The sequence below is a fragment of the Theropithecus gelada genome, chromosome 9 (genome assembly GCF_003255815.1).
Source record: "Theropithecus gelada isolate Dixy chromosome 9, Tgel_1.0, whole genome shotgun sequence".
In the NCBI taxonomy this organism is placed as follows: Eukaryota; Metazoa; Chordata; class Mammalia; order Primates; family Cercopithecidae; genus Theropithecus; species Theropithecus gelada.
In genome coordinates this window covers 34,400,493-34,426,559 of record NC_037677.1, presented here as the reverse complement: position 1 = coordinate 34,426,559, position 26,067 = coordinate 34,400,493, and the positions used below count along the sequence as shown (strand labels likewise).

Below are 26,067 nucleotides of genomic sequence, written 5' to 3'. Positions count from 1 at the left end.
AGCAATCCTCCCACCTCAGCCTCTTGAGTAGCTGGGACTAAAGGTGCACATCACGATGTCTGACCAATTATAACATTTTTTGTAGAGATGCAGTCTCACTATGTTGCCCAGGCTGATTTCAGACTCCTGGCCTTACGTGATCCTCCCACCGGCCAGTGCCCTCTGTGTTAGAGAAAGATGAGGAACGCCTTACCAGGTAACCGGATTGGCTTCCACGGGGCAGAGTTTGGCACGTAGGCATGCTTCGAGGCGGTGACGATCAACTGACTGCCCAGCTTATATTGGAACTTGATAAAGGCGACACCATCAGTCCCCGAGGTGCCAGAGGCGATGGAGGCCTGGTTGGTGAAGATCTCAATGAGCGCGTCCGCTACTGGCTGGTGGGTGCTGGCGTCGCTGACGTGCACCTTTAGCGTCACCTCTGGAGGTAGAGAAAGCACAAAGAACAGCTGCTGTCAATGGGAAACATCCACAGCAACTCTGGTATGACTGTGACGGGAGGTGGAAGGAGGGCTCTGTAAGGACATCTAGGTTGACACTCAAAATATGCAGTTTTTACCAGGGACATTTTTTCCTTAGAGGTCTGCTTTTTACTTCACACAATTTCCTATTTTCTTCAAAACCACAGCCTGTCCCAAACTGCTTTCTTCTCTACTCCTTCCTGCTCACATGATCAAGAGAAAAATTCTATACCTTAAGACATTGGGCAACCAACGCAACACTTCGTGTGTGTGTGTGTGTGGAAACAGTTTCACTCTGTTGCACAGGCTGGAGTACAGGGGCGTGATCATGGCTCACTGCAGCCTCAACCTCCTGGGCTCAACTGATCCTCCCACCTCAGCCTCCTGAGTAGCTGGGACTACAAGTGTGTGCCACCACACTGGGCTAATTTTTGCAGAGATAGGGTTTTGCCATGTTGCACAGGCTGGTTTCAAACTCCTCAGGCTCAAGCGATCTGCCTGCCTCATCCTCCCAGAGTGCTGAGGTTACAGGTGTGCCCTACTGTGCCTGGACAACAATATTCTTTCAATGTGGTTTGGGCTACCATAATAAGGGCACAGTGGGCTGTGGTATTTATAGGCATATCCTTCTTTAGTCCTGGGAAATGTGGCAGAAGTAACCCAGGATTGTGCACCGGTAATCACAAAGACTAGACTGAAAGGAAGTGAAAACTACTGTTAAAAGGGAGGACCCAAAGAGCAGAACAAGAGAAGGTTAGAAAAGAATTAAAAAAAAAAAAAAAAAAAAAAAAAAGCAAACATTTGAAAAGACAGATGAAGTCAAGTTAGGAATATTGGCAAAAACAGATCATGAAAGTGGGAAACAAACAGAATGTTACAAATTGCTAAAAAATTAAAATAGAATGGCTAACTTACATTTAGTCAGGCAAGGGATAGTTATTGAACGTTTACTCTGTGCCTAGAATTGTAACTACACAGCTACAGTGAAGGAGAGGACGCCTGAGTAAACAGGGAAGTACCATGGCTGAGGGGGAACAGCACGCATGGAGGCTCAGAGGCAGGAAGACGCCATGTTTCCTGGAGAAACAATGGCAGGTTCTGAAATCTGGATGGAGAGCGTGAGAGGCGTAGGAGGCTGCAGAGGCAATTAAGGCCAGATCACGCATGGCTTTATGAGCTCCCTAAAAGGATTATTATTAGTTCTAAAGGCAATGTGAAGTCACAAAAGTTTTAAGAGGGGAGTGGAGATCAAATTTATGTTATAGAAACATGTGGCTCTGGGTAAAGAATGGGCTGAGGAAGAGGTAAGGCTGGAGAATAAGCATTCAATTAAGAGGACTCTGTGATAACCCAGGACTGAGATGGTGGTAGACTAGACTCCGGCAGAACAATCACGTCAAGGGTGCTGATTCCAGAACTATGTGGGGGAGCAACTCCGATGTTCATCCTGCTCCCATAAACCCTATTTGCTTACGTAGGAAGAGAGCAGCTGGTGCCTGGTGATGTATGTCCACCTGGCCACTTGCAGGCACCACGTGCCATGCTTTTTGAGCTGTCTCTGATCTGAAAGACTTGGGATAGGAAGGTGGGGCAAGGACTAGCAAAGAGGAGGTGACCAAGGAGGCTCGTGTTCATAGCACTTTCCAGAGTGGGGCTCAGTGGAGTGCTCATCAATGAGCTGGCGGCAGGCTGGCTGGGTACAGAGCAGCCTGAGAGCGAGGATGAGGAAGGAGGGCTGAGTCATCCTTGCAGGTATTGCCCAGCGGCACACACTCTGGAGTTCTGCAATTCTCACCGGAGGTTTGAATCTCAGCTCCACTGTGTGTCAACCATGTAGCCTTAGGCAGTTTATTTATTGTCTCTAGGCCTCAGTTTTCCCATTTGCAAACTGGGAATGATAAACACGCATAGCTCAACATATAGGTAGAAACATTTAGCGTAATGCCTGGCAGAGTAAGCACCGACACAAGCTACTGCAATTGCGTCATTCCAATCATGATGATTGTAAACTTTCCAACACGGTGCTTGTGGATACCAGATTTGGGGTTCAGAGAGGAGAGTTAGAAAGAAGAAATATAAAAAACAAAAGGGACAGGTGAGACAGCCCTCTCAGAGAGTATTCATACCTTTTTTTGTTTGTTTGTTTAGATGGCGTTTCACTCGTCACCAAGGCTGGAGTGCAATGGCGTGATCTCAGCTCACTGTAACCTCTGCCTCCCGGGTTCAAGCAATTCTCCTGCCTCAGCCTCCCAAGTAGCTGGGATTACAGGCACCCACCACCATGCCCCACTAATTTTTTGTACTTTTAGTAGAGACAGGGTTTCACCATGTTGGCGAGGCTGCTCTTGAACTCCTGACGTCAGGTGATCCACCTGCCTCGGGCTCCCAAAGTGCTGGGATTACAGTCGTGAGCCACCACACCTGGCCTGAGTATTGATACCTTTATATCCAGAGTTATATCCTACACTGGGGCAACCACACTGAGAAGAACTTCTTTTGGTTTGAGAATCTCCACCTTGGTAACTTGCCAACTAGCTGTCTCATGATACTAAAGCAAATTCGTACTTCAATACTGCAAATTTCAGTCAGTCATTTTTCACCCATTTTTTCCACATGCTGATTTAATACATTTCTTGTGTAGATAACCATAGACAAAAGCTAAAGAATCCCAGACCTAGCCAAAGCATCTTCCTGCCTTTGAGGAGCTTTGAGCTACGGGTGTGTACCAAATAAATCTCTTAAAATGTTTTAGAAAGAACAAATAAATGCTACAGAAACCAACCTTGGCTACTTCATACTATAGGAGAAAACTAGTACCCAAAAAGGCACAAGTCAGCATCATGAAAATCAAGGATATGATATTACAGAATACATTTAGTCAATTCTCCCCAATCCAGTTGGGATGTGCACGACACACACACACACATTTTCTTCTTTCTTTTCTTTTCTTTTCTTTTTTTTTTTTTTGAGACAGAGTTTCGCCCTGTCCCTAGGCTGGAGTGCAGTGGCGCGATCTTGGCTTACTGCAACATTTGCTTCCCAGGTTCAAGCTATTCTCCTGCCTCAGCCACCTGAGTAGCTGGGACCACAAGCGTCCGCCAGCACACCCACCTAATTTTTGTATTTTTAGTAGAGATGGGGTTTCACCATGTTGGCTAGGATAGTCTCAATCTCTTGACCTTGTGATCTACCTGCCTTGGTCTCAAGTGCTAGGATTACAGGTGTGAGCCAGCGCACCCGGTTCCCCCACACACATTTTCTTATTTAATTTGGTCCTCTGTGTCCCCAAGTAGTATACTATTCCTTTTTTAAATTTTAAATTTTTATTTATTTCCATAGGTTTTAGGGGAACAGGTGGTGTTTGGTTACATGAGTAAGTTCTTTAGTGATGATTTCTGAGATTTTGGTGCACCCATCACCCAAGTAGTGTACACTGTAGGCAGTGTGTAGTCTTTTATCCCTCACCCTCTTCCACCCTTTTCCCTGAGTCCCCAAAGTCCACTGTATCATTCTCATGCCTTTGCATCCTCATAACTTAGCTCCCACTCATGAGTGGGAACATACGATGTTTGGTTTTCCATTCTTGAGTTACTTCACTTAGAATAATGGTCTCCAATTCCATCCAGGTTGCTGCAAATGTAATTATTTCACTCCTTTTATGGCTGATTAGTATTCTGCAGTATATATATACCACATTTTCTTTATCCACTCATTGACTGATGGGCATTTGGGCTGGTTCCATATTTTTTGCAATTGCAAACTGTGCTGCTATAAACATGCATGTGCAAGCATCTTTTTTCACATAATAACTTCTTTTGTTCTGGGTAGATACCACTAGTGGGACTGCTGGATAAAATGGTGGTCCCTTTTTTTTTCATAGGTTTTTGGGGAGCAGGTGGTCTTTGGTTACATAAGCAAGTTCTTTAGTGGTGATTTGTGAGATTTTGGTGTACCTATCACCCGAGCAGTATACACTGAACCCAGTGTGTAGTCTTTACCTAAGTAGTATACTAAATTATAACATAAATTAACTCATGGTGCATTAATAACCACATAGCAGAAATCCTGCATTGATGATTTATGCAATTTTATGGAAATGCAACATTTACTAACAATTGGGATTACAAGGTCTTCACTGTTTGCTGAGAAGGCAAAAACTGCTGAGATTTGAGGGAAAAAAATATGAATAAACAAAGAAAGGGGGAGTTCCACTCTAATCAATGCTCTAGATTCTACCACTTGAATTTCTTCTAATATGGGAAGCATAGTTTAAGTTCTACAATTATATACTTTAAAAGAGAGTGCTTAGTTCTTTGCTTGGTATGATCAGAGAGGACCAAATGTCAGTATGATTCGGTAATTCTTACAGCCCACAGGGGCATCATTGTTATAGAATAACACTGAGAATGGGACTCTCCGTTCAACAGCAAACAAAACTACCCCTAACTAAATGACAACCAGGGCAGCTGTCATCTGACTGGGCGAGGCATTAGTTGCTACATGACTCTCATTTATAGGAAGACCCCATAAATAGTCCCAGACCTAAATATGCCTTAGGATGCACTCTTTGCTGCTCAGTGAGTGCTGAGGACCCTGCTGAGTTGGTCACCTGAAGACTGCACTAAACTCAGACTGGGACATCCTTTTCTCACTCTATACCCTGCACATCCATCACCAAAGTCTGCTCATTTTGACTGCAAACTCTGCATCTCAAAGCAGGCCTTTCTTTTGTACCCTTGTGAACACTGCCCTATTTCCAGGCCTTCACCATCCATCACCCACACTGCTGCTCAGCCACTTTACAAAAACGGTCACCCTCTTCAGACCTGAGCCCTGAGATCCCACTGAGGCCAGAGGGAGCTATCCAATACACTCAGCTGACCTCTCCCTGTCTCCCTCAAACCCTTTGATGCGCCCCACTGTCACCTGTACCGGGGTAGCAAATTCAGCCCGGCCCTCAGGCCAAATGTGGCCTGCTGCCTGCTTTTGCATATAGTCCATGAAAATTATATGGAATTTAAATTTCAGTGTTCATAAAGTTTTATTGGAACACAGCCATGCCCCATCATTTGCATCTAGTCTATGGGCTGGTTTTGCATTACAACAGCCGACTTTAGAGGTTGCCACGGAGATCATAAGGGCTACAAAGCCTGAACTTGGTACTTTTGGCCCTTTAGAGAAAAAGGAAGGCCACGTGGCTCACGCCTGTAATCCCAGCACTTTGGGAGGCAGAGGCGGGCGGGTCACGAGGTCAGGAGTTTCGGACCAGTGTGGCCAACATAGTGAAACCCCGTTTCTACTAAAAATACAAAAATTAGCTGGGTGTGGTAGCACACGCCTGTAGTCCCAGCTACTCGGGAGGCTGAGGCGGGAGAATTGCTTGAACCCAGGAGGCAGAAGTTGCAGTGAGCCCAGACCGCACCATTGCACTCCAGCCTGGGTGACAGAGTGAAAAAACAAACAAACAAACAAACAAGAAAAGTCGTCACACTCAAGGGACAGGATCCATCCCAGAAGCCTCCTGTCCTGCACCAGCTGCCCCACCTGAACCCACGCCCTGCCCTCGGCTCCTCCTTCCTGTGCCTTCCTGCCACAGCTCCTCGCCTTTGAAGGCAATGTCTTTCTACACTTCCCTTCCATGTTGCTGATTCCTCTTTTTCCTTTAAAAGGTCATAGTAAGGTGGATTCAAGAAAGTGCTCCGGCCGGACTCAGCAACCCTGCATTCCCCTGGAGCTCTCCAGACACATGGTCTCTGTTTCTTGTCCATTTCCATTTCCATTTCTGTCTGTTTCACCTTGGGCCAACTGTGGGGGTATATGACGGAGACCAGACCCCTGACCTTCACGAGCTTTGGCTTTAGAGATTAAATACATACCGAAGTGTCATTCTGAACTGGAAGAAGTGCCTCGGGGAAAACTGGGTGACATAAGGCAGAACAGGGTACCTATTTTCAACTCGGTGGTCAACTTTCAACTCCTTCTTGAGGAGGCATCATTTTAGCTTAGGCCTGGAAGAGATACAGGGACCAGCCAGGCAAAGGGGCATCCTGAGATGAGAACGACCAGGTTGTTCACCACTGAATTAAAACCCCCATGCAGAGAGCTTAGTGCAGGGGCCCTCGTGCCTGAAGATGAGGGGTCTGGGCCACCCATGTACTGCTGTTTTGTTTGTTTAGAGTCATAGCTCACTACAGGCTTGACCTCCCAGGCTCAAGCGATCCTCCCACCTCAGCATCCCAAGTCGCTGGGACCACAGGCATGCACCACCACATCCAGCTAATTGTTATATTTTTGTAGAGACGGGGTTTTGCCCTGTTGCCCAGGCTGGTCTCAGACTCCTGGGCTCAAGCAATCCTCCTGCCTCAGTCTCCCAAAGTGATGGGATTGTAGGCATGAGCCACCACGTCCAGCCATACCGCTATTTTACAGTGTCTGGGGTGGCCCATGAACCCTTCGAGAACAGGGCCTCATTTTTTAAAAATTCAATTTATAACTGTAAGTCCTAGCTGATACCTAGAGCCAGCAGGTGGTCAATAAAAGGTTGCAAAATGAATGCTGGGGTGAAACTAACCATCTCTTAACACAACACTACCTGAGATAGGGGTCATTAGCCACATGTGAGCATATACACTTGTTTAAATTAATGAAAATGAAATTAATTTAAAAATCGAGCTCCTATGTAACACTAGGCTCATTGTAAGCGCTCAACAGCCACAACTGGCTAGCGGTTCCTGCATCAGAGAGTGCAGACTGGATATTTCTATCACTGCAGAAAGTTCCTTTGGACAATTCTGATCTCCGAATCTGAGTCAAGAAATCCATGGTATCCAAATGGCTCAAGGAACTCCCAAGGAAAATCTATCTGAGCGTGGCTCTGAAGTGGTGTCTTCGCAGCCCTTGTGGGTCAGACCTTCACTCAAGTCCTTCAGTGGCTTAAAAGGCCCTGTGTGACCTCTTCCCACCCCTCCTCCCCAGCTATATCACCTCCCGCCCTCACTTGCTACTTTCCCCATTCAGGGACTTGCAGGGAGGCCAGGTACGGTGAACATGCTCTGCTCTGATTGTGCCCTGGCCTGGCGCAGATTCCCCCAGACGCCCATCCATGCAGCTGAGACCCACACCTCCCTGTCTTTGCTTCAGTACCACCTCCTCGATGAGGCCATCCTATCACTGATTACTCTTTTGTAAACATTTTCAATGTGGAAATTCTAGAATGCATATATTTTAGTCTGTTTAGCCTGCTATAACAAAATCCCATAAACTGGGAAGCTGATAAACAATAGAAATGTATATCTCAAGTTCAGGTAGCTGGTTAGTCCAGCATTAGGGCAGATGAGGTATCTGGTGACGGCTCACCTTTTCACTGCATCCTCACGTGGTGGAAGGGATGAGGGGGCTCTCTGGGGTCTCTTAAGCACACTAATCCCATGCACAAGGGCTCTCCCCTCATGACCTGATCTCCTCCCAAAAGACCCCCCACCTCCTAATACCTTCACCTTGGGGGTTAAGATTTCCATATATGAACTTGAGGGGAAAACAAACATCCAGAACACAGAAACATAAAAGTAGAAAGAACAGTACAAAGACCCTCCTCCCAAACCTGTCCTGATAAGAAGTTTCAAATAGTGTCATCTTTCTACCATTCTTTCCTTCACGCATTGCTCCCTCCATCCCCACTTTTTTGCTGGAACATTTTCAAGCAAATTCCAGATGTTATATTAGGTTATATTATTTCCCTGTAAATTTTTTTTTGTTGTTGTTTCTTGAGACAGGATCTGGCTCTGTTACCCAGGCTGGAGTGCAGTGGCACGATCTTGGCTCACTGTAACTTCCCCAACCCGGGCTCAAATGATCCTCCCACCTCAGCCTCCCAAATAGGTGGGATTACAGGGACACGCCACCACCAAGCCAGGCTAATTTTTTGTATTTTTAGTAGAGACGCGGGTTTTGCCACATTGCCCAGGCTGGTCTTGAACTCCTGGACTCAAGCAATCCGCCTGTCTCGTTCTTCCAACGTGCTGGGATTACAGGGGTGAGCCACTGCACCCAACCACCATAAATATTCCCACTTAAAACAGAAAAGGATTTTTTAAAAAACTACCACCAAAGCACAATTATCATGCCTAATTAAATAATAATCTCCTTATATCATCTAATACCCAGCACATACTCAATTTTTTTGATTGCCTAAAAACATTTTTTAAATAATTCTTACTATTCTGTCTAAAATGTCAACCCCAACCCCACCGCAAACTTCTGATATTCTCCTGCTCTGCTTTTGCTTTTTATGCATGACATTGATCGATTATAACATGCTCATCACTTACACGTTTATTAAACATTAAACACTACCAGATGGAAACTCTGAGACAGTTATTTTGTGTTTCTGTTTTCTTCTCCATTCATGCATCCTAAGCATATAGAATAGTATCTGGCACACAGTAGGCACCTAATGTAGATGCTGAATTAATCTCTAAAACGAGTAGGCATTTCTGGGTATCTTCTGATCCATGGCCTAAGTATTCCTGTGTTTTGTTATTGTTCCATTTATGTCTTATAACTACTTTAAAAATAGATACTACAGCGATCCATTTGAAAAGTATTAATCAATCCAGATAACTAACTGTAAATAATCAGAAAATATTTATTGACCAGCTACTATATGCTTAGCATGATACCAGGTACTGCAGGGAGATTAAAAAAGAAGAAAAAAAGACATGGCTCCTGTTTTTAAGTAGTTTACAGTTTTGTGGGAAGGAAAGATCAACACATGTGCCAGAAAGCAGAAAGAATGAAACTGGCTAGGAATCTGTAAAAAAAAAATATATATATATATATATATGTGTGTGTGTGTGTGTGTGTGTATATATATGTGTGTGTGTATATATATATATAGAGAGAGAGAGAAAGAGAGCAAAGATGAGGTTAATCTGATCTGGAGTTTCCATGCAAAAACAGAATCAAAGACACAAACAAGATCTGAACACATTCATAGAGGTGGGGGGGGATCATCAAAAGATTTAAGGAAGGGTATGGTGTGAACACTGATACTAGGAAAGGGTTGTGGCTATCTGGGTACGCACCGCATGCAAACTGGCCCTGATTGTGGTTTACGGAGGTCAGGGAGGAATGCTTCTTGGAACAGATGAAATTGAAGCTGGTGCTGGAAGGGTGGGTACCACAGGCAGATGAGTTTTTGTGGCATCTTCTGAAATAGTCTTCCTCCCTTTGAGGAATTCCAGATGCTCATTTTCCCAGCCTCCCCTGTAGCTAAGAAGGAGCAAAAATGGGCTGTGGTTCTGCTAAGCTGTGGCTCTGCTCATTCTGGTTGGCAGAATTTGATGTGGAAGTCAGCAGCATGAAGAAGCGGGGCTTTTTTCTGGTCAAAGGGACCACAGAGGAGGCATCTGGTTGGGGGCAGCAGGGGTGCTCCCGGAAGAGTCACACCACACAGCTCAGATACTGTTCTGGCTGTGAGCCTCCTCCTCCCACAGGTTCTGTGCACTACCCAAAAGCTGTAATAAATGTCTTTTCTCATTAAACCAGCTAGATGGGCAGTGCTGCTTGCCCTGCTCGGGTTCTGTGCTATCCCGGCATGATTCTATCGAGCTGGGGACCATCTCTTTGAAACTGCACCTCACGGCTCTCCTTCCACCCTGCACCTTCCTTCTCCGTACCCACCATGGGCTCCAGTTCTGCCTGCCTGCCCAAGGTGGCGGACCCTGGGAGTTTGTGCTCACACCTCTTCTCGCTACGCACTCTCATCCATGAATTTATTTCGCCATCAGGAATTCAGCCATCGCCTCTAGCATATTCTCCAATTTTTATCAGCCAAGTGCAGAGCCAAGAAGGAAGAAATAAGCGCTCGGGAATTCTTCCCCTACGATTCAGAGCTCCTCGGCTCTTGGCAAACATGAAGACTGTGGTTCTGTGGGCACAAACTGGTCCATTTTAAGTAGTACAAAGAGCATCTGCTTTGTGGGTAGAAAACTAAACATCATCTTTTAGTCCAGCATTATCTTTTAGTCATTTCCTTTCTAACTGCCACAGATTTAGAACTAAATGCAACAAGGCTGTTTCCAATTGTTGGCTTGGGAGGAGGCGCCTCTAAGTAGCGAGTTAAGAGCGAACAAGAGGAAGGAATTAGGGTGCATAATTTACAGGCACATGGAAGAATCTCCCTGTCAGTATTTGACAAAACTGCCAGCAAACACTGAGAGACCATGGGAAGGCATGCCTTGTTTTTTGTTTCTGTTTTGTTTTGTTTTTTGAGATGGAGTTTTGCTCTTGTTGCCCAGGCTGGAGTGCAGTGGCTCAATCTCGGCTCACTGCAACCTCCACCTCCTGGGTTCAAGCGATTCTCTTGCCTCAGCCTCCTAAGTAACTGGATTACAGGCACCTGCCACCATGCCCAGCTAATTTTTTTTTTTTTTTTTTTTTTGTGAGGTAGAGACAGGGGTTTCACTATGTTGGCCAGGCTGGTCTTGAACTCCTGACCTGAGGTGATCTACCGGCCTTGGCCTCCCAAAGTGCTAGGATTATAGGCATGAGCCACCACGCCCGGCCAGCATGCCTTGCTTTTAATTCCCACTTCGTCAAATAATAATGCATACTTTTCGTTATTTTTCTATAAATGATAGGATGCATTTATTTTACAACTTTGCCTCCAAACTCCAAAACATATACTATTCCAAAACATAAAATCTTCTGTGGTTTTTCTGGGACCAGAGCTGGGAGTACAACTTCCACCTGCTTTCTGCACAGTCTGCCCTTCTCATTTCTCATATCTATTCTAACAAACTCTGGCTCTGTCTTAAAAGGGAAAGTAAAGTTTGTGGGCTCCATTTTAAAAATGCGTTTGTTTCGCTTGTTTGTTTCCGTGAAGTTTTTGGCTTCCTCTAAGCGCTTTTCATTCCCTTTTCTATTTCCTCAAATTGGCCTTTGTTCTGGGATTTTCATTTTTTCTTTCCTTTTGGTTTTTGGAGCTGTCGGTTTCCACAGCAACCCACCCTAGTAGTGGGGAACCCAGCATTTTATGGGTTGGCCACTGGGTCTGGGTAGAAGAAGGGTCCATTCCCACGGAGCAGGCCACGCAAATGCTCTCACCCCAAGTAGCCCAGCACCAGGGAGGCCAGCTGAAAAGGAATCACTCTCCTTAGCACCATGATTAGTTATATTTAACCCCAATTTAGGGAGTTACAATGGCTCTTCATCTCAATAAAACACCAGAAAACTGCTTGATCACTTAAAAACGTTTTCCAAATAAGAGGTTATTGTAAAAATGTTACCTGACCTTTGATCTACCAGGTTTTGCCCCATGTTACTTGGTGCTAGAATTTTACAATATCAGCATGTGCATTGAATTTCCATGTCTTTATAACGCATGTTCCAGGATATCTAATGCATGAAGGGGTGGTTTTCTATTTCTATTTCTTTCATAAACGTAAGAGGTTTTACTTTGTAATCTGATGAAATCAGGATGCACTCTGTTACACTAGAGTTTTCGTGTAATTTTTTTCCAGACTCACACAGTGCACATGCGGCTTGTATTGTTCTATTTTATTTTCTACCCCAAATTTAGCCAATCATGTCCTCCAAGCAAATTATATTTATATATTTTAAAGACTGGTATAATCTATATGTTATGTAACATGTAACAGATTATTTAATATGTATCTCATAATATATACTTTATTAATCTATAACACATCTCGATAAGAATCTGTTACAACTTGTACATCCCAGGACTCCCTGACAAGCCATTTCTAGCTGTACTAAAGCATTTGGCAATCCTTGCGTTTAATTCTGAAAACAACATTCAGTTTGATGTCCTGCAAAGATCAAAACTTCTGTCACCCAGAAGAGAAAGGACCATGCCGGCATACTTCAGAGAGACGAATACGCTGGGCACTAGAAACCCCCCTAGCTCCCCGGGCCCCCTCTCCACATGGGTACCCTTCACTCTGGATTGTACCAAGAGATCCCCTGAACCTCTCTATGGATCTGTGGCCCCAGTGTCTGATACAGAATTCCCACCTATGTGGGGTTCTTTTTTTGAAACATGTTCCTTAAATTTCAGTGGAGGATTATAGTCTCTAGACATCCATTTGAATGACCTCATTGGAGACGCATGGAAGAGATAAATGTGCTGGAACTTAGAGTACCACTGTGTGCCTTTCTGTGTTCTATCATCGCGGGCAACTGACGCTTATGCTAAACCTCATGAAACGGCAGCTTCAGTTTGAAATAGGATGAGAGGAGATCACAGTAGAGTGCTATTTACACTGGTGGCTCCTACCGGCTGCCCATCCTCTGAAGGGCGTGTATTTAGAGCTTCCTTTCTTTCCTTTCTCTTTCCTTTCTCCATCCTTTCTCCTTCCTCTCTCCTTCCTTTCCCCTACCTCCCTCCCTCTCCCTCTCCCTCTCCCCCCTCCCTCCCTCCCTCTCCCCCTCCCCCCTCCCTCCCTCCCTTCTTTCCCCTTCCTCCCTTCCTCCCTTTCTCCCTTTCTCTCTCTCTCTCTCTCTCTCTCTCCCCTTTCTTTCTCTCTTTCTCTCTTTCTTTCTTTCATGGAGTCTTGTTGTGTCACCCAGGTTGGAGTGCAGAGGCACGATCTTGGCTCACTGGCACCTCCGCCTACCAGGTTCAAGCAATTCTCCTTACCTCAGCCTCCCGCGTAGCTGGGATTATGGGAGCCCACCACCACACCTGGTTAATTTTTGTATTTTCAGTAGAGACGAGGCTTTGCCATATTGCCCAGGCTGGTCTCCAGCTCCTAACCTCAAATGGTCCACCCACCCTGGCTTCCCAAAATGCTGGGATTACAGGCATGAGCCACCGCACCCGGCCGCCATCACAGTCTTGATAGAACTTGCGCATGACATACTCTTTCTCACCCCAATCCCTGCATCTCTCTATCCCTCTGACGCATAAAATACTGTCTTGGCAGTGCTACTAGGATATCTCTGGGCAAACAATCAGTGGATTTCTGCCCCTTCCCGTAAGAAATTTCTATGAGGATGAAATTGATGATCATCCTATTAACAACACTTAACAACCAACAGCATCATGTTGCCAAGAATGTTGAACTACACAACAACAAACATTCATAGAAGTTCAGCAATTAAAGAGATCACGCTAGAGATATTTAGACATACACTGATTTTATACTTTATTCAAGTGATGGGATATCTTTCCCTCATTTTAAACACTCTGTAATGGAAACTGAAAATGTAATACTCAAATACCAACAATCTCCTACAGCTTTGTGGCTCAGAATCCTGTTACCCTAATAAGTTAAACAGCAGAAGTTCATTCTCTATTCCTGAACCTGGTACAAAATGAGGTTTTCTAGGGCTGGTTCCATATGCATGGGCTGGTTCCATATGCATGTAATGCTAGAAGCGCAACTATAAAATAGCTATGTTCTTGCAACTAATCAAGGGTTATTTAGGTAAATATGCCAGGATAATTTGAAAACTGTTGCTGGACGTATCTGCTCCAACTGTACAATTTACACATACAACAAAGTGTTTACAAGCAAAATTAATGTTCACAAGCAAAATTAACAGAATGTTCCTAAATCTCATCTAAAAAAGTTATCTCATGAGATATACATCTGACAGCAAACTCCCAGTCTTCTTCTTTCTTTTTCTTTTTCTTTTTTGAGACAGAGTTTCACTCTTGTCACCCAGACTGGCGTTCAATGGCACAATCTTGGCTCTCTGCAACCTGCAACCTTCACCTCCTAGGTTCAAGCAATTCTCCTGTCTCAGCCTCCCCAGTAGCTGGGATTCCAGGTGCCTGCCACCACGCCTGGCTAATTTTGTATTTTTAGTAGAGATGGGGTTTCCCCATGTTGGCCAGTCTGGTCTCAAACTCCTGACCTCAGGTGATCTGCCTGCCTTGGCCTCCCAAAGTGCTGGGATTACAGACATGAGCCACCATGCCCGGCCATGAATTAACCAATCTTCTTGATGTAGTATCAGAAATACTTAGATGTAGCTTTAAAGGACTATATGAAAATAGGATTATTGTACTTATCTCGGGAAACTTCTCCAAAATACTCAAACCAATTTAAAATAGAAGAATGTAACTGTTCAAAAGAAATAAGAATCAAAGCACCAAAACGACGCTACATATGGCTCCAAAAAACAAAAGCAAAAGTCATAGTTCCAACTTTTAAGAACTTTTCCATAAAAAGCAATGCATATCCATAAAGCTAATATCCTTACTTTTTTCAGACACAGTAAAGTATCTAGTGACTATATCATGGAAATGTAAATATGGTAAATGTGTTTACCCTGCTCTACTGAACAAGAAAATGATGGTGATGCAACACCGTGGAGATCAGAGGACCCACAAGGATTTCTAAAGAAATCACCACAAAATGCCACCCCAACATGCTTCTGTTTTGTTGGTATTTTATTTACTTATTTGTTTTGGGACACAGTCTCACTGTGTCACCCAGGCTGGAGTGCAGTGGCATGATCTCGGCTCACTGCAACCTCCACCTCCCAGGTTCAAGCGATGCTCCTGCCTCAGCCTCCTGGGTAGCTGGGACTACAGGCACGCACCACCACGCCTGGTGAATTTTTGTATTTTTAGTGGAGACGGAGTTTCGCCATGTTGGTCTCAAACTCCTAACGTAAGGTGATCCGCTTGCTTCAGCCTTCCAAAGTGCTGGGATTACAGGTGTGAGCCACTGCACCAGGCCAGTTTTGTTGGTGTTTTAAATTTTTCATGAAGGCACAAAGTCCCCTTGTGAGACTCTGGAAGAATCTGGGAACTGCTAAGGTAATGAGCAGTATTAAGCATGTCTATGAAATTAATGTACACACCTTAGCCAAGCTTCAAAGATCTGTTGGAAGGCACCAGTGGAACGGTTGCCAAGGCAACCTAACCTGGCTGGGGAAAGATTCTCTGTGTGTCTTGGGTGTTTCCAGATCTGTCTTTATCTACAGATATGCATTTACAGTTTTTTTTTTTTTAATTTTTTAATTTTTATTTATTTATTTTTTTGTCTAGGGCTGTCACAAGAGTAAAATTACATACTTGTTTTGAAAAAGCAGCTTTAAGATGATGATGATGATTTTTAGCAAGTCATTCCTCTCTCTGGGAAGAGATCAGTTAGAAAGTGCTACGTGGGAGCCAGTAGTGAAGAAATTGACTCACTAATTATTTCAGAATTAAAAAAAAAAATGGGCTGGGCGCGGTGGCTCACGCATGTAACCCCAGCACTTTGGGAGGCCGAGGCGGGCGGATCACGAGGTCAGGAAATCGAGACCGTCCTGGCTAACACGATGAAACCCCATCTCTACTAAAAATACAAAAAAAATTAGCCAGGCATGGTGACAGGCGCTTGTAGTCTCAGCTACTCGGGAGGCTGAGGCAGGAGAATGGCGTGAACCCAGGAGGCGGAGCTTGCAGTGAGCCAAGATCACGCCACTGCACTCCAGCCTGGGCAACAGAGCGAGACTCAGTCTCAAAAAACAAAAAGGGCAAAAAAGGCAAACTGAAGGGGCTTGCTAAAAACTATGAATGGCCTAAGTGTGTGATGCTCTCTAACACTTGAAGTATTACAAAACAAGATAAAGGTCCCTGGAGCAGCTGAAGTCAGTGCAGTGCTTAAATCATACACATATGGGCTTATCTTTTCCAAGAAAGATATTAAACAGGCTACAGTGAAGCTATTATTGAAGTTTTCTTTTCTGTTTCAGATGAAGCTGAAATATTTCAAGGCACTTTAGCATTTACATTACAAATATTCCTCCTGGGGTCTGTGCACAGAATGCACATTTCATGACTGCATGGTCTGGGGCTGGTTTCTAGGCTCCTCACTTAACCAGTCATGTGGTCTTGGCCAAGTTCACAGCCTTCTTGACCTGTCATTTCTGTGTCCAGAAAATATGGATACCAACTGTCTTGAAAACACCGTAAGATTGGTGGGTGGACTGCCTGGTGGTGACTTTGTAAGGTGTCTGCTGGCAACAAAAGTATTCCAGATCTTTCCCCACTTGCAAGCATTCCACTAGCTTTATTTGGTGAAACAAAATCTCCAAAGCACCCTTTCCCCCTAAAAGCTTCTCAATTAAGAAAGCCCCCTCTGCAACAAAAAAAAAAAAAAGAAAAAGAAAAAGAAAAATATAGTTTGTGCAGGGCTTTGGACTGACAACCTAGAGTTGATGGTCATCTCTGCCCCTTCTGGCTTACTGCTCTTAAGCAGAGTTTTCTCATCTGTAAGAAATGGGGTAATGGCCCTGCCATAATAATCTCAGAGCTGTAGTGAGATCACAAGGGTACAGCGCTTCCCACACACTGCAGCTGTGCACAGTGAGAGCTTAATCACTGCTAGCCATTTTTATAATTAGCTGATTGTTTCCCAACATTTGACTCTTGAATGAGGATCACCAAGGGTCTACAGAAAGTTTACAAAAGACCTCCTGAGAAAGCTCATGGAAGGAGCTGACCATGCCTGGCTATGGTTCTTGGAAGATACTTTTTTTCTCTCTCTCATACCCACTGTGGACAATTCCCAAGGACATGGAGAGCTGGAGGAACGGCAGAAGCCATTGGCAAGACAATTCTCCATGGGTCTCTTAAGTACTTCTTTACATATTGTGGGCAAGATACTGACTGTGCTCTCTGTTCTGAGCTGTCTCTTCAAGGATGTTTCTGTTTTTGAGACGGAGTCTGGCTCTGTTGCCCAGGCTGGAGGGCAGTGACGCGATCTCGGCTCACCACAACCTCTGTCTTCTTGGTTCAAGCAATTTTCCTGCCTCAGCCTCTCAAGTAGCTGGAATTACAGGCAGCCCCCACGCCCAGCTATTTTTTTTTTTTTTTTTGTATTTTTAGTAGAGACAGGGTTTTGCCATGTTGGCCAGGCTGGTCTTGAGCTCCTGACCTCAGGTAATCCACCCGCCTTGGCCTCCCAAAGTGCTGGGATTACAGGCATGAACCACCGCACCCAGCCCTCTTCAAGGATGTTTCTTTAGTGAACAGCTATGCAAGACAGAGAGGTGTCTCCCTCTAGAGCAAAGAGTAGGTATGCTTGGTGCCTCTTGGAAAAGATATGGGTCCCTGAAGCTCAGGGTTTCTCTCCTATAAAGTAAGCCGTTGCATGTGCAGGTATCCTCTGGCCCTCTTTGCATTGCTCCTGTGGGAAATGGGGTTCGGGGAACTGGAGCAAGAATGCTGACACTCTGCCTACTACTGCTGCTGTGAGTAATAAACATCCCTTATCTCTGACCAGGAAGTATCATGTCTCCACCAACTTCTATCAAACTGTGCTAGGCTGGCTCATTAGCTTCCAAGCTCGGCAGAATCTCAGACTTTTCATAATTCTTGGGTCACTAATGAACCCATGGAACTATAGGCAGTATGAAGACATTTAGGCAGGAAAGGAGTGGACTAGGGTCCTACAGAAGAAATAGGGGAGTCAGAGAAGAAAAAAAGAGATAAGACAGTCCCAATTTTTGGGTAATGTCTTTTTGTTTAAAGAAGTGGGTTTTCGAATTCTTATATCATCCTCTGCTGGGGATGGCCAAGATTGCTCATTTCCCTTAGTAAATTCTACCTATTCCTGCTCTTTACACCCCACTTAGACCCCCGCCTGCCAGCCGCTCAGCTCCATTAGTTTAACATGTTGTTCTTGGCCAGGTGTGGTGGCTTACACCTGTAATCCCTGCATTTCGGGAGGCCAAGGTGGATGGATCACCTGAGGTCAGGGGTTCGAGACCAGCTTGGTCAATATGGTGAAACCCGTCTTTACTAAAAATACAAAAAATTAGCTGGGCGTGGTGGCAGGCACCTGCAATTCCACCTACTTGGGAGGCTGAGGCAGCAGAATTGCTTGAACACAGGAGGTGAAGGTTGCTGTGAGCCGAAAGTGTGCCACTGCACTGCAACCTGGGCAACAAGAGTAAAACTCCATCTCAAAAAAACAAAACAAAACAAAAAACCAGAAAAACCCCAAAAAACAAACGAAAATCCCATGTCATTCTAGAATGTGCCACATGAGTCCATCCTTCCAAGAAGCAGAATCTGAAGGTTTTCCACTCCAAGTATTAGTGGGTGTTTGTTTTTATAGCACTGATCATTTTAGTTCCCTTTTAAACCCGAAGGGTTGCACAGCCACATTTAGGTCATCACAAGCAGTAACTCCAGGAGCAGAATTAAAGTGATACGCTAATTAGGTTTCCAGTTGCCACTCATTGAACATTCAAAAATGTGCATGTGTTTAGTGAAATACCATTTCTGCTTTCTACATCTGATTGAACAAATTCTGTATTAATGGTAAAGCATGGTAAACTCTGCTGACGCCTACAAGTCATGAAACCTTACAATGTCCTGATTAAGGTCGGGCATGGTGGCTCACACCTATAATCCCAGTACTTTGGGAGGCCGAGGCAGGTGGATCACCTGAGGTCAGGAATTTGAGACCAGCCTGGCCAATATGGTGAAACCCCGTCTCTACTAAAAATACAAAAATTAGCCAGGCACGGTGGCAGGTACCTGTAATCCCAGCTACTTTGGAGGCTGAGGCAAGAGAATCGCTTGAACCCAGGAGGCGGAGGTTGCAGTGAGCCAAGATCGTGCCACTGCACTCCAGCCTGGGGGACAAGAGCAAAGCTCCATCTCAAAATAATTAAATAAATAAAGTCCTGATTTACCTCAATATTTATGAAATTTATGAAATATTTTCATAATTTATAGGAGTTTTCTAAGAACTTTAAAACCACACACAATTGAAATTTCCTGCTTCATCTATGGGGGGATAAAATTTAACTATTCTGAACAGCGCAGCACTGTTCTTGGTGATTTTTTTCCACAGCGAACATCAGCATACTGTATTTTCCACACAGTTTAAGTTTCTAGAATGGTTCTTAGTTCGTGTCAAATGGAGCAACCTTTCGTCTTTTAACCTTTATAGCTCATGTCCAGGCAGCAACATCAATACAAGGGACTGGATTTCCCTCTCTCGCCTGCAGAAATAAGAGTTCCAGTCACCCCTTCACTGCCATCTCAATTCATAATGCTATAACGGACAATAGAAAGTTGTTTTTCCAAGTGGCAGCACACAGGCTCTACCATATTTTGTCTTACACTTGCAAGTTGATGCTATTTTCAATTATCCTTCACATTGGTGTTCTTAAATGTCACCTGCCAAATGGGTCACAGACGTATATACCGTACCAAATAATCACTTGGCTCAGACCAAGAACTGAAGTTAGGAGAGTTGCAGGGTCAATGATGACGTGCCCCAGAGCGCCCATCAGTTAAAGGAGTTAGGAGTACAAGTGTGGGCAGAAAAGTCTACGTATGAAAGAGATTAGGTCAAGTCCTAGGATGGCCCGTTGCTGACCTGCCCTCCTTGTGCGGGAGCCACATCGAGAAAGTGTCGTTCATGCCACAGGCATGCAGGGACAGGACGATTCCCCCGGGGTGATGGTGCATCTTCCCAATGGAACAAACCCGAAGAGACTGGCAATGGAGAAAAAGTTAGAGAAAGAGGCTTTCTCCCCAAAGGATGAAACAACGGGCTTTTGGATGTGCTGTAATCCTCAACCCTTCATTCTGCAAGATGAGGAACTTGAGGTTTTCCTTCAAGGTTATGTAGCTACTCATAACTGAGATGGGACTGTCAGGGTGAGTAGGTGTATTAACTGTGTCTTTGTGTTCTCTAATTTTGATGCTTTGACATCTTAGAGCTTTGCTGGGCATGTAGGGACTGCCCCTCCCATCACTAATTCCTGGAGATCGTAAACTACTGCTCCGTGAGCATGACTTTCACCTGCAGCCTGTCAATCAGAGCCCACTCCCCAGCCACATCCCCTAGGGGCTGTTATATTCCAGGCCACCCTTCCCTGCCCTGATCATGCCAGGGCCAGGTACCAGGCAACTGGGGTGAGCTCCTGTGTCCCAGAACCCATCACAATTAGTCAAATTAGCTAACCCTAAACCTGCTGCGGCCGCATACCCTGCCTTGTCCGTTCCTTACTGAAAAAATCACAACAAAGGGTCCTGCCCACATTTTCTCCTGCTCCCTTGGCCTCCTGGTCGGCCCTGGTGTTTCTCTGTGTGGTCCTGCCTGGTGTGGCATGGCCCTCCTCTTGGGAACTGTGGGTAACTTTTCTTTTAACTTCCCTCCCTCTCTCCCTTCATTGCTCCCTTCCTTCCTCCCTTTCACTCTCTCTCTTTCCCTCTCTTTTTTCTCTCTTCAGAGTCTCACTCTGTTGCCCAGGCTGGAGCGCAGTGGCGCAATCTCGGCTCACTGCAACCTCTGCCTTCCAGGTTCAAGCGATTCTGCCTCCTGAGCCTCAGCCTCCTGAGTAGCTGGGATTACAGGCACGCGTCACCACACCTGGCTAATTTTTGTATTTAGCAGAGATGGGGTTTCCTATGTTGGCCAGGCTAGTCTCAAACTCCTTGACCTCAAGTGATGCGCCTGCCTCAGCCTCCCAAAGTGCTGGGATTACAGTTGTGAGCCACCGTGCCTGGCTGAGTAACTATCTTCTCCATAGCTGCCCATCCTCTACTGGTCTGCTGGCCTCACCACACCTGAATAATAACAAAACTTATAATTTAAAATAGTAGATGACTCGAGGTTTTCCCAGTGAAGATACGCCATGAACAAAGTACTGGTGCAGAACTAGTTTTATTTATACTTGCTGCAAGGAAGATCTTTGTAAAAGTTTAGACTGCATGAATAAACAGTACATTCTAGATCACAGAAAATATTTGTCCAGAGAGAGGAAATGTCTGGTTAGGTAAGCACAATAAAAGACTCAGTATCAGACCTGATGAACCTCTCAAGTCACCTTCCCAACTCTATAATGTCTATAAAAGAAACGAATGGAGGGCTGGGTGCTGTGGCTCACACCTATAATCCCAGTAACTCAGGAGACTGAGCGGGAGGATCGATCGCTTGATGCCAGGAGTTCAAGACCAACCTGGGTGAGACCGTGTCTTTACACAAAATTAAAAGTTTAGCCTGGTGCGGTGTGCATGCCTGTAGTCCCAGTTACTCAGGAGGCTGAGGTGGGAAAATGGCTTGAGGCCAGAAGTTTGAGGCTGCAGTGAGAAGTGATTGCACCACTGTACTCCAGCCTAGGTGACAGAGTGAGATCTGTCTAAAAAAAAGGATAGGAAGAGTAAATGAAAAATTTCAGATTTTGGACAGCAAAAATTCACTGAAGATTTTTGAGCAGGGAAGTGATTAATTGTACAGCCAATATGCAAATTGGACTGCCACAGAAGGACACCGTGGGGTGAACCATGGTGGAAGTCCAGCCCTAAAATCAGAGAAAGGCTTGCTGGTGCCCATGCGCCTGTGCGCAAATACGGGGACAGACATAGGAGGAAGACTAACGTCAAACTTCAGATCCTCTCTCAACACAGGCGAGGAGAGTGGCCTGGGCAGAGATCTTAGTGGAACTGCTCCCAAAATATCATCAGAACGGGGTCTGACAGCATGGACATGACCATGCAGAAGAATCACACAAATAGAGTACGATCCATGGATAACGTGATAAATGTATCACGGGCATGGGGCTCGTGTGCAACTTGACTGTATATTTCTTGCTGGGGCAGGCAATCTTCACATTCAGATGTGCATTTATCTGACATGATTGAGAAGATTTTAAATTTCAGATTTCAATTCAGGTGTTTCACTGAGGCTATGACAGGTAAAGTATTTGGGGTTCTTTGAAAAAGTCAAATTAAAATATTTAAATTGTGCAGAGGAAAAATGCTTATATCATTGTCATCAGTATCAATGTAATTTATTTAGCCCTTTTAGGATTAGCCATTCTATTTTTTTTTTTTTTTTTTTTGAGACAGAGTCTTGCTCTGTTGCCCAGGCTGTAGTGCAATGGCATGATCTCGGCTCACTGTCACCTCTGCCTCCTGGGTACAAGCGATTCTCCTGCCTCAGTCTCCCAAGTAGTTGGGACTACAGGCATGCCCCACCACATCTGGCTAATTTTTTGTATTTTTAGTAGAGACGGGGTTTTACCGTGTTGGCCAGGCTGGTCTCAAACTCCTGACCTCAGGTGATCCACCCGCCTCAGCCTCCCAAAGTGCTGGGATTACAGGTGTGAGCCACTGTGCCCGGCATAGCCATTCTTTTTTGATGGACAGTCACTACCATCAGATTTAAGGTGAAGAATCTCAAGGATCATGACCATCAGATTTAAGGTGAAGAATCTCAAGGATGACCCCCCAAAAATATAAATGAGGGCAGTGGCTGAAAGCCACATCTTAAGCACAACTGTCTGCACCCAGAGAAGCAGTAGTTCCATCCGGGTTCTTTTCATTCTGCTCGATTAGGTCCTATCCACCTTCTCACCGGAACTAAGTCCAGCTGACACCCATCGTGACTAACGCTCCTGCCAGACCAAGCTTCCTAGAGCACGACTTTCCATCACGCCACATGCCCTTCAAAAACACTCAGTGATTCTGGAGACAAGGAACCCTCTCCAGGGCTTTCGGTCAGGGCAGTTGACAGGTGCGGATATCCACTTAGATCCAGGCTACAGTCGAAAGGCTCTCTGTTGGGTGACCTTATTTCCTGCTTCCATGTGCTGACCCAGGAACATGAGGATGACACCATCAGCCCACCAGCAAGAGGGCAAATACCTTGACTTGTTTTTCAGAAAGTTGGAATCTGCACAAACCCTGCAAATTCCCATTTGCTTGCAGGGTGCAACTGCATGTCATATACACAGGCCATATGGGGGCTGAACCTGCAACCCTGACATGACACAGATGAGATTCTAACAGGCTGAGCTAACAGGCCATACACAGGATTAAATAGTGAAGATTTCATCTTAAAGTAGAAAGTGACTTGAGGCCGGGCGGGGTGGCTCACACCTGTAATCCCTACATTTTGGCAGGTTGAGGCGGGTGGATCACCTGAGGGCAGGAGTTCGAGACCAGCCTGGCCAACATGGTGAAACACCATCTCTACTAAAAATACAAAAAATTAGCCGGGTGTGGTGACAGGCTTCTGTAATCCCAACTACTCAGGAGGTTGAGGCAGGAGAATCGAGCGAGCTGAGATTACATCACTGCACTCCAGCCTGGGCAACAAGAGCGAAACTCCGTCTCCAAACAAACAAACAAAAAAAGCAACTTGAAGAAGATCTCAAAACAATTCTACCATCACAAAACCATGGGTATATTCTTCCAATATTGTGATGTTTCCTTTCTAATCAACCAACCAATAAGTCTTACTTAGTAGCACAGAGGCAATATGGGGGAATTAAAACCTTTTTTATTTTTTTGAGACGGGGTTTTGTTCTGTTTCCCAGGCTGCAGTACAGTGGCTATAGCTCACTGCAGCCTCGAATTCTTGGGCTCAAGCGATCCTCCTACCTCAGCCTCCCAAGTAACTGGGACCAAAGGCACATGCCACCATACTGCGCTCATTTTTTATTTTTTAATTTTTTTGTAGAGATGAGGTCCAGCCATGTTGCCCATGCTGGTCTTAACCTCCTGGCCTCAAGTAATCCACCTCGGCTCTCAACGTGTTGGGATTACAGGCATCAGCCACCGGGCTCAGAAAAATTTTCCTTTCATTAGGAAATGTTAAACAACGTTGTCACTCTCATGCTGTCCAGATTAACATCTGTCTTTCAAAATCAGTGGTTGTCAGGCACACAATCCAACTACAACGCATTATACCCCACTTGCAAGTATACAATCAGAGTACATAGGATTTACTTAGGAAGGGCATATACTCTAATGCCAGAAAGCAAAAGCAAAATTGCTACCTCATTGTGAAAATTAATAAATGCTAGGGGGAGGTTACAAAAGGAAATCTTGTAAATAGACAAACATCTGCTAACATTGAGTTTTCAAAAGTAGAAAGTTTTTAAAGATACCGAACAGCTCGGACATCTTATCTTGACAAACTCTATTTTATTTTATTTCTATTATTTTTTGAATGGAGTCTTGCTCCATTGCCCAGGCTGGAGTACAGTGGCATGATTTTGGCTCACTGAAACCTCCGCCTCCCGAGTTCAAGCAATTCTACTGTCTCAGCCTCCCAAGTGCACATTGCGCCACTGCACTCCAGTCTAGGCAACAAGAGCGAAACTCTGTCTCAAAAAAAAAAAAAAAGAAAAAACCCCAAAAACCAAAAAAAATCCATGTCATTCTAGCGTGTGCCACATGGGTCCAGCCTTCCAAGAAGCAGAATCTGAGGGTTTTCCATTCCAAGCATTAGTGGGTATTAGGGTTTGTTTTTACAGCACTGATCATTTTACTTCCTTTTTAAACCTGAAGGGTTGCAAAACCACATTATTTAGGTCATCACAAGCAGTAATCGAGGAGCAGACACCACACCCAACAAATTTTTGCATTTTTAGTAAAGATGGGGGTTTCACCATGTTGGCCAGGCTGGTCTCGAACTCCTGACCTCATGTGATCCACCTGCCTCAGCCTGTCAATGTGCTGGGATTAGAGATGGAAGACACGGCACCCGGTTAACAAAGCCTATTTTAATCAGTATTTCCATAAATTGTTATTTCTACAACTTAAAAAACCTAATATAATCTTAGCACGAACAACTATTCCTTATTGCAAACCTGGTCCTACTTTGTATTTTGAATATTCAGCTTTCTTGCTCATTTATTACGTAATCTGTAAGCAATAAATTAATGGATGTATATAATATAAATACAAACTTAAACATAATACAAATTAGGAACAAGCAGAAACCAAATTTAACTCATTATTATTTTTGAGACAGGGCATTATTCTGTTGCCCAGGCTGGAGTGCAGGGATCATGGCTCACCGAGGCCTCCGCCTCCCAGGCTCAAGCGATTCTCCCACCTCAGCCTCCCGAGTTGCTGGGACTATACGCACACACCACCATGTCTGGTTGTTATTTTTATTTTTTATAGAGATGGGGGTCTCTCTATGTTGCCCAGGCTGGTCTTGAACGCCTGGTCTCATGCAATCCTCCTGCCTTGGCGTCCCAGTGTTGGGATTCAGGCGTAAACCACTGTGCCTGGGCAAGTTTATATTATTTTTTTAATGCACATATTTACTGAAATAACCAATGAGCTGAACGTTGGCTCACAACTCATGATTTAAAAGCTATGTAAAGCAAACCACAGCATTCAAAGTCTTGGCTGCCAACTGCCCACATTTAAAATGAAATACTCAATAGCATGTGAACTTGAATCTACAAAAAAACCAAGTATTTGGAGGGGAAGAATCTAATCCCACCTAACTTCTAAAGACTTTCCTCAGGACTTGCAGGAAATCTGCATTTTTTATGCCTTCTTTTCTCCAATGTGAAAAACAAATGAATGAAAATCACAGGTAATATTTATCTGTGCTGCTAATATTTAAACATAGCAAACTTTCAGCGACCATTAAATTATTTTTGCTTAGTGATTGGGTAAATGTTCAATTAGGAAGAAAGAACACAAAAGGTATGTTTAATTTTAACCTCTAATCTCTTAACGTTTGTAGGTCTCTGGTATTTGTTGTTGAGTAACAAATACAAGTCGTCTTTGGGTGTAGGACACACTAGCCTAAAAGTAAAAGAGTTGGTTTAACTAGCCAGTGATACTTGACGGTTAAATTTTCTTTCT

General features: G+C 44.6%; 1 protein-coding gene across 1 annotated transcript in view; it reads right to left on the bottom strand.

Annotated features, from left to right (window-relative positions):
- FAM171A1 (family with sequence similarity 171 member A1) overlaps positions 1 to 26,067 on the bottom strand; it is a 138,895-nt gene that overhangs the window by 51,539 nt on the left and 61,289 nt on the right. Inside the window, exon 2 of the mRNA XM_025396845.1 lies at positions 194 to 421. Coding sequence (XP_025252630.1) covers positions 194 to 421 — 228 coding nt within the window. The remainder of the gene's footprint in view (positions 1 to 193; positions 422 to 26,067) is intronic.